A 13,886-nucleotide genomic window follows, 5' to 3' on the forward strand; every position below is an offset into this window, starting at 1 on the left:
TAGAGAAGGGAGTGCTGTTTGGGTCAACGCTAGTTGGGGATGATGGGCTGGCATTTGAGGTCGTTTACTGCAGCGTTATGTCATTTGCGCCTCTCTTAGCCTCTGCTACAGTTGCAGAAACAGTACAAACCTTTAGTGGGCCAACATTGGCCTGATTAGCATAATGGCTGCAGCTTACCAAGATTCTAGAAGAAAGAGTGCGGCCCTTATATGAGTATATGTGGCATGAAGTTTTAGTAGAGTAATTAAGTTCATTTTGATATTCAATTAATTCTATTCAATTCAATTTGCATCATCCGTGCGGTATAACCGAGCTCAGATTGGCCCACCTTGACTGATCAAATAAGGCCCCACTGTAGGTTAAATGAGACGTACAACTCCTCCACGGGTGGTAGAGCATCCGCTTCGCGTGCAAGAGGACCGTGGTTCGAACCCCGGTGCCGCGCAATTCTCCACCGAAAAAAGAAAACAAACACGTGTGTTAAGGAAATTGCACACACAGGCCTGCAGTGCGGCCTAATCCCGGTGACGAGAATCGGTAACGCACTCTCTCACCAGAGCAGGATTGGCCACCCTGGTGCAGTACTTAGCCACAACCTCCTATGTGAATACAACAATCAAACCCCGGCCCTCAGTCCCCAGCAGCCACGAAGCAAGTGACCACGGCGATGGTCATATCTGTGATGCAGCAGAGGATGCTAAGAATACCTGGCTCCAGACAGGCCGCCATAGGAATCTGAACCTGGCAATGTTTAATGTTAGAACGTTATCTAGTGAGGCGAGTCTAGCAGTGTTATTGGAGGAATTAGAGGGTACTAAATGGGATATAATAGGGCTCAGTGAGGTTACGAGGACAAAACAAGCATATACAGTGCTAAAAAGCGGGCACGTACTGTGCTACCGGGGCTTAGCGGAGAGACGAGAACTAGGAGTTGGATTCCTGATTAATAAGGATATAGCTGGTAACATAGAGGAATTCTATAGCATTAACGAGAGGGTGGCAGGTCTTGTTGTGAAACTTGATAAGAGGTACAAATTGAAGGTAGTACAGGTCTATGCCCCTACATCCAGTCATGATGACCAGGAAGTCGAAAGCTTTTATGAAGACGTGGAATCGGCGATGGGTAAAGTCAAAACAAAATACACTATACTTATGGGCGACTTCAATGCCAGGGTAGGCAAGAAGCAGGCTGGAGACAAGTCAGTGGGGGAATATGGCATAGGCTGTAGGAATAGCAGGGGAGAGTTATTAGTAGAGTTTGCAGAACAAAATAACATGCGGATAATGAATACCTTTTTCCGCAAGCGGGTTAGCCGAAGGTGGACGTGGAGGAGCCCAAATGGTGAGACTAGAAATGAAATCAACTTCATACTCTGCGCGAACCCTGGCATCATACAAGATGTAGAAGTGCTCGGCAAGGTGCACTGCAGTGACCATAGGATGGTAAGAACTCGAATTAGCCTAGACTTGAGGAGGGAACGAAAGAAACTGGTACATAAGAAGCCAATAAATGAGTTAGCAGTAAGAGGGAAACTAGAGGAATTCCGCATCAAGTTACAGAGCAGGCATTCGGCTTTAACTCAGGAAGAGGACCTCAATGTTGAAGAAATGAACGACAATCTTATGGGCATCATTAAGGAGTGTGCAATAGAAGTCGGTGGTAACTCCGTTAGACAGGAGACCAGTAAGCTATCGCAGGAGACTAAAGATCTGATCAAGAAATGCCAATGTATGAAAGCCTCTAACCCTACAGCTAGAATAGAATTGGCAGAACTTTCGAAGTTAATCCACAAGCGTAAGACAGCTGACGTAAGGAAGTATAACATGGATAGAATTGAACATGCTCTCAGGAACGGAGGAAGCCTAACAGCAGTGAAGAAGAAACTAGGAATTGGCAAGAATCACATGTATGCATTAAGAGACAAAGCCGGCGATGTCATAACTAATATGAATGAGATATTTCAAGTGGCTGAGGAGTTCTATAGAGATTTATGCAGTACCAGTGGCACCCACGATGATAATGGAGGAGAGAATAGTCTAGAGGAACTTGAAATCCCACAAGTAACGCCGGAAGAAGTAAAGAACGCCTTGGGAGCTATGCAAAAGAGGAAGGCAGCTGGGAAGGATCAGGTAACAGCAGATTTGTTGAAGGACGGTGGGAACATTGTCCTAGAAAGACTTGCCACCCTATATACACTATGCCTCATGACCTCGAACGTACCGGAATCTTGGAAGAACGCTAACATAATTCTAATCCATAAGAAAGGAGACGCCAAAGACTTGAAAAATTATAGACTGATCAGCTTACTGTCCGTTGCCTACAAAGTATTTACTAAGGTAATCGCAAATAGAATCAGGAACACCTTAGACTTCTGTCAAGCAAAGGACCAGGCAGGATTCCGTAAAGGCTACTCAACAACAGACCATATTCACACTATCAATCAGGTGATAGAGAAATGTGCAGAATATAACCAACCCTTATATATAGCCTTCATTGATTACAAAAAAGCGTTTGATTCAGTCAAAACCTCAGCAGTCATGGAGGCATTACGGAACCAGGGTGTAGATGAGCCATATGTAAAAATACTGGAAGATATCTATAGCGGCTCCACAGCCACCGTAGTCCTCCATAAAGAAAGCAACAAAATCCCAATAAAGAAAGGCATCAGACAGGGAGATACGATCTCTCCACTGCTATTCACAGCATGTTTACAGGAGGTATTCAGAGACCTGGAGTGGGAAGAATTAGGGATAAAAGTCGATGGAGAATACCTTAGCAACTTGAGATTTGCTGATGATATTGCCTTGCTTAGTAACTCGGGAGACCAATTGCAATGCATGCTCACTCACCTGGAGAGGCAAAGCAGAAGGGTGGGTCTGAAAATTAATCTGCAGAAAACTAAAGTAATGTTTAACAGTCTCGGAAGAGAACAGCAGTTTACGATAGGTAGCGAGACACTGGAAGTGGTAAGGGAATACATCTACTTAGGGCAGGTAGTGACCACGGATCCGGATCATGAGACTGAAATAACCACAAGAATAAGAATGGGCTGGGGGGCGTTTGGCAGGCATTCTCAAATCATGAACAGCAGGTTGCCACTATCCCTCAAAAGAAAAGTGTATAACAGCTGTGTCTTACCAGTACTCACGTATGGGGCAGAAACCTGGAGGCTTACGAAAAGGGTTCTGCTGAAATTGAGGACGACGCAACGAGCTATCGAAAGACGAATGATGGGTGTAACTTTAACGGATAAGAAAAGAGCAGATTGGGTGAGGGAACATACGTGGGTAAATGACATCTTAGTTGAGATCAAGAAAAAGAAATGGGCATGGGCCAGACATGTAATGAGGAGGGAAGATAACCGATGGTCATTAAGGGTTACGGCCTGGATTCCAAGGGAAGGGAAGCGTAGCAGGGGGTGGCAGAAAGCTGGGTGGGTGGATGAGATTAAGAAGTTTGCAAGGACAACATGGCCACAATTAGTACATGACCGGGGTAGTTGGAGAAGTATGGAAGAGGCCTTTGCCCTGCAGTGGGTAAACCAGGCTGATGATGATGATGATGATATTCGATATGTCTTTTCTAAAGTTTATGCTAAAAGCTGTATTGTATTGAGGCAAGTGTATCAAAGCTGAATGACTTTGCCCTCTGTCTCTTTTTAACGGTGACGATAAATATCTTGCATACAAAACTGGCCTAATGGAAAAGCAAAACGTGAGATTTTGCACTAAGAGTTTTAGATTTGCTTGGGAATTCTGGAAGTATGAAATAATTGCAAGTGTATGATTTTGAAGGCCACTGTGACCAAGCATACAGTTTAGCATCTGCAATTAATGCTCAATTTCTCAGGGAGGGAGGTTCCACTTGTGGAGATCTACCCCAAGAACATACCACCACTTCACCATGGAGACACTGCATTTCTGCAGTGCAGACCTATAGCTGGTATACCAACACCAACAGTGGAATGGACACGTGCTGATGGCAGTCCTTTCACCCCCAGCACTGAACTGACTGGCCCTGGGATCATTCGGTAAATATTTCAAAGGTTTTTCCAGATTCCTAATTGAAGGGCTTTATTAACTGCAGCAAATAGAAAAACAGGGAAATAAATAAAAGAAGGTTGGTTAACTATGCTTTATGTATCCAAGGGCGTTCTCCAACAGGTGTCTGGAATTGGGTCAATTGGTACATTGCTGGATTGCGAAGTATATTCCACTTCTATAAAAAGGCTGAAAATGCCAGACCCGATGCAATATTGGTTGTAGCAAAAAAGCTTTTACACAAGATAACTTGTATGTGCTTAGCTATTTGGTGGCTGCTGTAGCTTTCCATGTGTGTGCATTTGAGAAAAATAATGCAGTCAGTGAAAAGATGTAGCAAGGTGGTATAGCCACTGGCATTCGAAGCTTGTCACACTCGCACAACACCAGTATACAGGGCCAGGACCAGCACAATAAGCAGGGTTGTCAACCCTCGAGTGGACAGGATAGGCAGGGGGCTGGTGGCGGTGACCAAGCCTGTCAGTACCACGAGCTGCCAGTCTGTGCATGCAACAAAATTTATTTTTTACACCCTACTATGTTGTGATTTACAACAAGAAAGTAGTAGTTGCCCGGCTAACACAGTTACCAATACAGATAAAGGTACTGTGGAGGGTCAGGGCCAACAACACAAGTAGAACCACGGCAGAGAACTTGGAGGATGCTTAAGCCTCATCTTTAAGAGTGGAATGCGAAAGCATTCAGATATCCCTGACTGCTTGTCACGCCTCCTGACAGCTGCAGCTTATGTAACTGTAATGTTTACCTGGAAACACTGGCAGTGGACGCTATGCATGAAAGCAAGCCTTAACGTCCTTCCTTTTTTCTCCTCCTTTGCCTCTGCACACTGCTGTCGCAGGTGTGCAGACGTGAGCGCCATCTGGATGGTGTTGCAAGGAACCGAGCGGAGTGCGCCGCTCTGTAAAGCGTAGGAACACTGGAAAAGAGATTTGTGTTTATATTTCCGTGTTACACAGTTATGTTTTCTCGTATGTTCGAATTACAATCCAACGCTATCATGTCTGTAGGTTGTGTGTAAGTTGTACCGTATGATTTTTCTGATGCATTGTACTTTGAAAAATTCAATTAGTTCAGTAAAGCCTATATACACCACGCGGAGGGCCTGCGTGGTTCGGTATGCGTGGTTCGGTATGCGTGGTTCGGTATGTGCGGTTTGGTATGCATGGTTTGGTATGTATGGTTCGGTATGCATGGCTCAAAATTATTTTTCGCTCGCGGGACGCCCGGCGCTGATGCCGGATGCTGACACTGGTTTTTCTGCGATGCGGGGCCCTTAACACTTATCGTGTTGAAATGAAACCACCTTCATGTTAATACAGTGCAACAGAAGACAAAAGAGAAGAACGTGCAACTGAGCTGTCATGCATTAATAAAAGACAATTTTGTTTATTGATTGTTATTCAGCAGAAACAAAACTAAAGTTGGGACATTTGGCCATCCTAACTAGGTCAAGTCAGGACTCTGCACATTTTCTCAGAAGTTGGGACTGTCCCACTTCATTCGGGATGATTGACGGCAAACCTAACATAAGGAGGAGCTGTTAACATGCAGTGCAGATACAAAGACGCCATGCAGAACAACTTCACACACAAGATCTGGGGAGTGCAGCTACTCAATCAGTCAATATTAATCGGATATTTATTTATTCGCATGATAATTACATGTAAATGGACCGGAACTAAAAGCCACGAATGTGTCTTGAAAGTGTCCAAGGCCCGACAACATGCAAGGCAAACAGCTGCACAGTTTGAGTATACCCGCACTCTCGTCTCTCTTGAAAAAGAAGAAAAAGAACAGCTCTGTACCCATAACATAAATGAGATGATGACCAGCATGTTATACACGGAGAAGATAAACTATACGAAGATATTTTATACAGGCAAACAGGTGCTCAAATATATCAATGCTAAATGTTAGTTAATTGTTGCAAGAAGAAATAACTACACTACGGAATCACCCTGCTGGCACTAATGAAATAATTATGATATACAAAGTATCACTACATAGCACCAGTTATGCTTCTCTCTGAAGAAAGTGAAGTTTAAAGTGCTTTTGGGGCATTGTAAGAATGTTTGTATTGTTTTTCTTGTGTATATTTAATGTGCTAGGGAGAATAAACTGTAAACATTGCTTTGTGTAATTGGCCTTCGTATGGGGTATTGTCCACTCCTCTGTACTGTGTGTTGTGACATGCTTCTCCTTAGATTTTAGCTTGGCAATTGTTTTCATGAAATCACAAATATATTGTGGAGAAAATCTTAGGTTATAAAGTAGATGGTATTCAAAAGTGAGGTGTATGTTTAAAACGTATTGTATGAATAAATTTGGTGTGCGTGCTGTGTAAGCAATGCCAGCAATAATTCTTATTGCTTTCTTCTGCAGTGTTAATAGGTGTATGGTGTCTTACATGTCTTACATGTGGTACCCCAGACAAGGTGGCAACAGTTAATGTAGGCATGAAATATGGCATGATAAATTGTAAGCTTTAATTTTGGTGAGAATTCAAAGTGGCATTTGGATAAGAAATCAATCGAACAAGATAATTTCAGTGTTATGAAAAGTGTTCACTCTATCTCATGTGTTAATTCAAGACTACTCCTAAAGATTTAAAGCTATCAACGATTGCTGTTTGGTGGTTGTAAAGAAGTTTTTTTATTTACCGATACTATTTTGTTCAGTGCACAAAAGATAACACCTTTAGTCTTCCTGGTGTTAATAGTAAGTCCATTTGCTGTGGATGAATCGTGTAAAGCAGTGAGCACAGTGTCACTATATTGTCACTAGAGAAACCACTGAGGAAGACGCTAGTGTCATCTGCATACAAAATTTAAGGCACATCATCCACAACAAATCAGTTGCAAGCTAGATAGAAAGTTATGGATGACGACCACTTGCTTGCAGTTACTCAAATAGGAGTGTATGAGTTCAAGCAATAGGCCCCGAATGCCGTAATGTTAAAGTTTTCAGAGCAAGATGGTGTGGTGAAGCCTGTCAAATGCCTTGCTTAAGTCAACAAAAATGCCGAGCATTAGCTTTTTAGCTTCAATGTTACCTAAAATGAGTTCCTTCTGGACATGTAAAGCAGATTCTGTTGATTTGCCTTTCTGGAAGCCTAACTTGCAGTCTGTTAATAAGGAGTGCTTGTTGCAAAATCTCAATTCTTTTCAACAATATTTTTTCAAGTGCCTTCAAAGATATGGAGAGAACATAAATAGGACAATAATTGCTTGCATTATTCAGGTCTCCTTCTTTGGAGATCACAAATACTTTTGTATTTTCATGATGGCCGGGAATACTCCAAGTGATATTGACAAGCTAAACATTTCTACCAAGTGTGACACAGTGATGTCTGCTATAAATTTTATTGACTGTCAATCAGCGTAATTTGACAGATGCTGTTTTGTACTTAGATTCATCGATATAAGATATGCTGCCATTTTCATTGCATGCACTTCTATGAATATAATTTGCCTTAACTGGAATTTGGCAATCTAGACATCATAAACCAATGCACTTTTTGTCTATATTTAATTTAACATTGTTAAATATCTTTTCTTTAGATTTACTAAATTCTCAAAAGGTGAAGAAGGAACATATGTTTGTTCTGCTGAGAATGCAATGGGCAAGGTGACTGCACAAACAACACTGAAGATGCAAGGTAAGTGTGAAAATTTTATGTTGCAGGCGCTAATTTGCACTTCTGCAGATGATTGTACAGTCTGTGCAGACTAGAATAATCAAGCATCATCTTAAAAGATAGTTAAAAGTGAAAATTTATTGAATTGTTGTTAGGCAATTCAAGAAAACAAGAAAAACATTATTATTGAGGACTGCCAAGTATGGTAGCTTCATGTGCAGATATTCTTGTTGTCAGTGGTAGACATAACAAAAAATTAATGTTGGTAAGCAATTGAGAGCAGTGAGTGCTGGCACCTCCAGCACAGAATACTTGAATGAAATATTCAAATTTGAAACTATAGCATGAAATCACACAATGCGAAAAGACGGACACTGATGCACTAATAGTCTTATATATATATATGAAGGTCTGCAGCCCCTTAGGCTACATAAGCGTGAATTGTGGAGTGGAACTGCTTGAAGAACATTACACTACAGGGTACTATCTGAATGTACCAGATAGGGAAAAATAAGGAATGGTTAGGTTTTCAGAAATTTTCAGAAGCATTTATTAGCACATTTTTACACATTTCCTTTCAAGATCCTGGTCAGATTGGTAATCTTCATTGCCAGAGCCTTTGATCCATTTCAACCAGAGGACGTCCTTTTGAGAAAGTGGTTAAAAATGAGAACCCGGCACAAGAATACACACGTAGAAACAGGTAAAAGCAGTGGTGGTAGTTATAGCACTAAAGGTATGCTGAGAAAATAGTAAGCTGACACAATATTTGCTCCAAATTGGAATAAGGTGGCTCTGCAATTACCAAACTAGCTTTAGGGCAAAGTGTGATGTGCTAGCTCAAAACAAATGCCATAACAAAAAATGATGGCACCTAACACGACAGAATAGAAAGTGCACAATACAGTAAAAGCTTGTTAATTCGCATTCAGCGGGCATGCTACGAAAATTCAACTTATAGAAAATGCGAACTAATGAAAGTCAGAGAAAAAATCTCTCGGTTAAGGCACGTATATAGTCCGACATGGCGTGAGCATGTGTGCACACACGCTGCGTCACGTTGGTGTGAACAGCGTCTATACTTCGAAGCACTCATGCAGCCAACATAACCGGAAATGGCCAATGTGGTCTGACGTGCCCGACATCGACATGGCTTTTGCTCCATCCGTGCGTTCGTCGCGCCGACTGGTGCAGAGAAAAAAGATCTTGCAGTTTTGCCCAAAAAGCGAAGCATTGATTGCGATAGCAAACTAGTAGATAGCTATGCGAAGTAAGGATAGTAGTTCTATCGGCCGTGTAAACTTGTAAACATTCACATACTAACTAATTAACAAGTATAGTGTCACCCACGCACAGGTAAACATGAGCACATCTAGGTCAATGACCGCGGAAACTTGCTAAAAACTCTTGCGTGAGGAATCACGGCACTAGCAGCGAGCGAATCGACCTTCGTACAGCTCTCACTTCAACGCGAAAGAAACATAGAAAGCGCATCGCATACGAAGCTACCGGCACTACGCGCACTCTGCAAACGTTGCTGATCGCTTTCAAGATACGAGGCCTGCATAGCCGCGCCGTAAGCAGCAGCCGCCTCAGCCGCTGGAGAAGAATGTCCCCACCTCTCTCCTTCCTTCCCTCCACCACACCCCTGTGCCTCGTGCATGACAGGAGAGGGTGTGCATCTGCTCCACCTTCCTTGCTCGTGCACGCGAGATTGATCCGTGTACACCGGCTCACCCTCGCATGCTTTTGATCGCACATACAGCATACGGTGCATGGCGACGATTTCAAAGAGGTTTAGCTTGTTAGGTATTCGAGTAAATGCAGGCAGACAGGGGGGGGGGAGGGGGGGAGGCGTAAATGGGAGTGGTCTGCATGGTGCAGTCGTCTGGTGGTGCAGAGCTCAGACAGACAAAAACAGCTAATATTGTGTTACCCAAGTGTATTCTACTTCGCTGCTGGTGTAAATTTTTGACAGTGGCATAATCAAGTTGCTGCCAAAAATTTACACCCGCAGTGAAGTAAAATATACTTGGTTACTGCAGTATTATCCGTTTTTGGCTGTTTGAGCTTTGCACTACCAGGTGGCTGCACCATGCAGGCCGCCCCCATTTATGCCTCCGTCCCGACGCCTTGTGCGCCTACGTTTACCCGAATACCAGACAAGCTAAACCTCTCTTTAGCTTTATATGGAACCTCACGGGAGTGAAGCGACCTGCAACAGAGGCATTGGCCATGCATCACCAGGCCAAACACGTCGCTCTCCAGTCAGGCCTAAACAAAGGACTGCAGATGGAAAAAGCAAAGCTGCGCTGCCCGCGCGGCGACGCTAGCATCGCCAACATGCTCTTGCGCACTAGCACTCTCCCCATTCACGATGGCGTGGCGTTCCAATTAACGGTGGCAGTGCAGATTTCAGTGTGAATTAGCTGGATGTGTTACATATTGCTTTCAATACATTGCTGTATGGATCGCGGCAGCTGCTTCGAATTATCTGAAATTTCGGATTAACGAGTTGTGAATTAACGAGCTTTTACTGTATCACCATAAGGTGTTCTGTTTGTGACACCAAAACTGTGTGCAGATGAGAAACAACAACTGTGTGCAGATGAGAAACATTGTTGGAAACGGGCATGCCATTGCTGTAACACACACAACCATCGGGCTGATGACACTGTACTGAAGTACAGTGAACTCTCTTTAAAGAGAACCTCGAGGGACCAGGGAAATTGATTCCATTTATCATGAGTTCCATTTACTGAGAGACAAAGCTGAATACAATTACATGAATACAAAACCAACCAACGATGAGGATGGCATTCTGTTTAAAGAGCAGTTCCGTTTAAGCAATTTCCATTTATCAGTGTTCCACTGTATGTCCACTATTGGGTATTAAAAAACACAGCAGCTTTATACTGTAGTAGAAGCATAAGTAAGTAGAATAATTTCTTCTAAACAGTAGAATCAGTGCCTGCCAGGGAAAAACACCGCACATTTATGCATGCTGATGAATCCACAAAGCCGCAAAGTACAGGGGTAAAACCATTTGCCTTACAATGTTTTGAGGATGCAACAGAATCCACTGAGGAAACCGTCCAAATATACTGCTGCATGAATGAGGTTGTGCAAGAACATACCCCACGCTTTCCTTGGAAACAGATTGTTCATTCACCAACAAATGCGCACCACTTGCTTTGACATGGGAGCCACCAATGCACACATGCTGTGTGCAACTACAGCTGACTACATTTGCAGTTTTATGTTCTTCCTGCCAGCCATGTTCCCTTCCCTGTAATGCTGGTCTTTGATGTCAAAAATATTATGGCCATTTATATGCAGTAATGTAAGTAATTTAGGTTATATGTTTAACAATACTATATGCGTCCTTTAATAGAAGATATGGGTCAAATGAAACTTCAGTGGCAAACCATGGGGGCAAGCAAATATGGTTGCCACAATTCCATCATCATTCATGAGCTCACCTGGCACTATGACTCTGCCTTCCAGAAAACAATTGGTATTGTGTGTTTTTTTTTTGGGGGGGGGGGGAGTACCTGTGCTATAAACGAGCTGTTCCCTCAACAACTCATTGCAACAATGCTGAACGGAGGCCTTGTTAGGCAATGTCGTCAGTGAATGAAGATCGGCAAGACCATGTAGGTGCATATGAAGACCAGTTTCACTACCTTAGTTCACTTAAATTTATGCATACGTGTGAACGCAGTATGCTGCACATTTGTACAGCAGAATCTTTAATGATTCAGCAGTAAATTAGAAACACTTTTCAGGCACGCAAGCGATCCTCTAGTCTTAATCAGAAACAGTCAGAAACAATCTGTATGAGACCAATAGGACCTATTAGCCTTGTAGAGAAACTAGTAGACGTGCAACACTATTTGGGTAAGGCTGATAAATCTGATGCACAAGGCTACAGGTGTTATAGGTAAATCATTACAACTAATAGAAATTTCTGTCGGTCTAATATAAAGCTTATACAACTGGTACAAACTGTGCCTTCACCCAAAAAGATCACATTCTCATGACGCCTGCGGCAAAGAGGACGTTCCACTTCCGCCGCCAAGCTCTGTGAGAGGTGGCACTGGCTAACACTCCCAGGGTTCTACTAAGACACATAAATACCCAAGAAAGTGGATGGGAAAACGACACCGCGGTAGCTCAATTGGTAGAGCATCGCACGCGAAACGCGAAGGTTGTGGGTTGGGTTCACATCTGCGGCAAGTTGTTTTTTCATCCACTTTAATTTCCATTAATTTATCGTTTATTTATTTCATTTAATAAAGCACAAGTAATTTTCCCTATGTTGTCCTTGGTGTCAGTGTTTGTTGGTTTCTTATGATATGACTAATAAAAAAATTGGGTCCCTCGGTTAACCCCCTTTCTTCAACTGTGTTAGACTAATACAAATTTCGATTAGAATTTATGCTAGGGCATAGATTTACCTACACACCCAGGCTATGGTTCTTTTGGATCTTTGAAGTGCCCAGCTGCTTTAAGTTCTATTTATGGTTGTACTCATTCAATCCTTGAATGTGGTTGCCTGTGATGCATATTTTATGCCCCTGCATTTGTGAAACCCAAGTTTATAAGAACACCTTCAACACATTTATATTCCCCATTATTTCTACTGTTCCTTTTTGATAATAATGGGCCACACATCAGTGCTTCTGTTGTTCTCAATGGAAACCTCGTATTAAGAATCAATTGCACAGCGCTACTGCTTACATGAAATGCATCTGCTACTTGAAGTCACACTTTCAGGTAAATTGTGAAGAGTTATTTGTCTTGCTTACCCGCAGTCAGTGTGAGGGTTTAGTTCAAATGTTAAACCCTGGAGCAGCTTTCTAACAGCTTACATTGATTTAGACCAGCCTGTTGGTCATACAGGCGTTTTCACTTATCCTGCCGAACTAGCACGCTAGTTCATGCCCATCTTGCAGCGTTCTTGTGAATGAATTGCTTTTCTGTAACACTGAATATCTTTTGTTGCAGCCACCTAGAGAAGATCAGAATGCACTCTAACATTTGATGATCAATATTTTTCAGGGACACCCTTTGTGCGCATCCTTCAACAGAACCCTTATGCTGTGAGGGTTGGCGACCAGATCCGGTTGGACTGCATTGCTGAGGGTGATCCAAAGCCTGCAGTAACTTGGGAGCGCATTGGCCAGCCCATCACCACTTACTCCAATGTCGACGAGCTGCAGGGCGGCACCACCACTCTGTTCATTCGCCGCGTGGCACCTTCGGACAGCGGCATCTATGTCTGCAAGGCTACAAACTATGGAGGGGCATCTGAAGAGAGGATTGAAGTTTCTGGTGGGTATGCCTCGCAAGTATAGTGACTTTGTACTACGGCTAAACACTGTTCATCAAGTGAAGTAAGTTGGAGTGCGCACATACTGGAATATCCGATTGCGAATCGAATCGTGAATGTTCGAATAATTTGATTTGCGAGTCAAATACAGTGCACTCCACTTACAATGATATCGAGAAGAACAAAAAGTCTGATTGTTATAACCGATCATTGCTATATTTGGACTGCCGAAAAAAAAAGAAAGAAAGAAAAAAGAACCCGAGCTGGTGAACATATCCTCGTAGCTTCGAAACTAAATTTGCCGCTCATGGTAAAAATTTACATTCTAGAAAATTGGATGTGAAAAATGAAATGTTAATGAATAGCTCTAAACCATGTGTTAAGTGTTAGGCACGCTGAAATAGCCAGATATCTGCACTTGCTTTCATGGCAGCTTTAGGTTCACAATCGCAGTGTGCATCACATCCAACGGTTGCTATAATTTAGCGTGCATAAAATCAATGAGCGACTCTATCGATGACAGTGCAATTTACATGAACATTGGGGTGGGCGCCAAAAACAGACCACTGTCAATCTCGTCGTCTCCAACATATAATGCCACCGTCTGTCGCAACAATGATCGCCCCGTCGGAGATACTTCACAGAATGAGGCAGCTCTATCTTCACTCAGAAACTCCTCCATCGAAGCACCACGTATTTTATCACCAGTAGCGATGCACTCCCAGAGTTCGGTATTGTCAGCAGCCGCTACCGTGTTGGTTTCATAGGTGGGGGGTTTCGCCTTGGCGCACAAAGCCTGCGGTTTCCATTGGTTGGCATGGTCGCTGCTTCTAGCCTTCATGATCATGGCA

General features: G+C 42.9%; 1 protein-coding gene across 29 annotated transcripts in view; it reads left to right on the forward strand.

The window, feature by feature from the left end:
* The window catches only part of trol (terribly reduced optic lobes), a 604,861-nt gene that overhangs the window by 470,463 nt on the left and 120,512 nt on the right, over positions 1-13,886 (forward strand). For all 29 annotated transcript variants that reach the window (XM_065435395.1, XM_065435391.1, XM_065435373.1 and 26 more), the window contains 3 exons: positions 3,852-4,032; positions 7,624-7,721; positions 12,765-13,037. In XM_065435395.1, the coding sequence (XP_065291467.1) occupies positions 3,852-4,032; positions 7,624-7,721; positions 12,765-13,037 (552 nt within the window). The remainder of the gene's footprint in view (positions 1-3,851; positions 4,033-7,623; positions 7,722-12,764; positions 13,038-13,886) is intronic.

The sequence above is a fragment of the Dermacentor albipictus genome, chromosome 2, assembly GCF_038994185.2.
Source record: "Dermacentor albipictus isolate Rhodes 1998 colony chromosome 2, USDA_Dalb.pri_finalv2, whole genome shotgun sequence".
NCBI classification, from domain to species: domain Eukaryota; kingdom Metazoa; phylum Arthropoda; class Arachnida; order Ixodida; family Ixodidae; genus Dermacentor; species Dermacentor albipictus.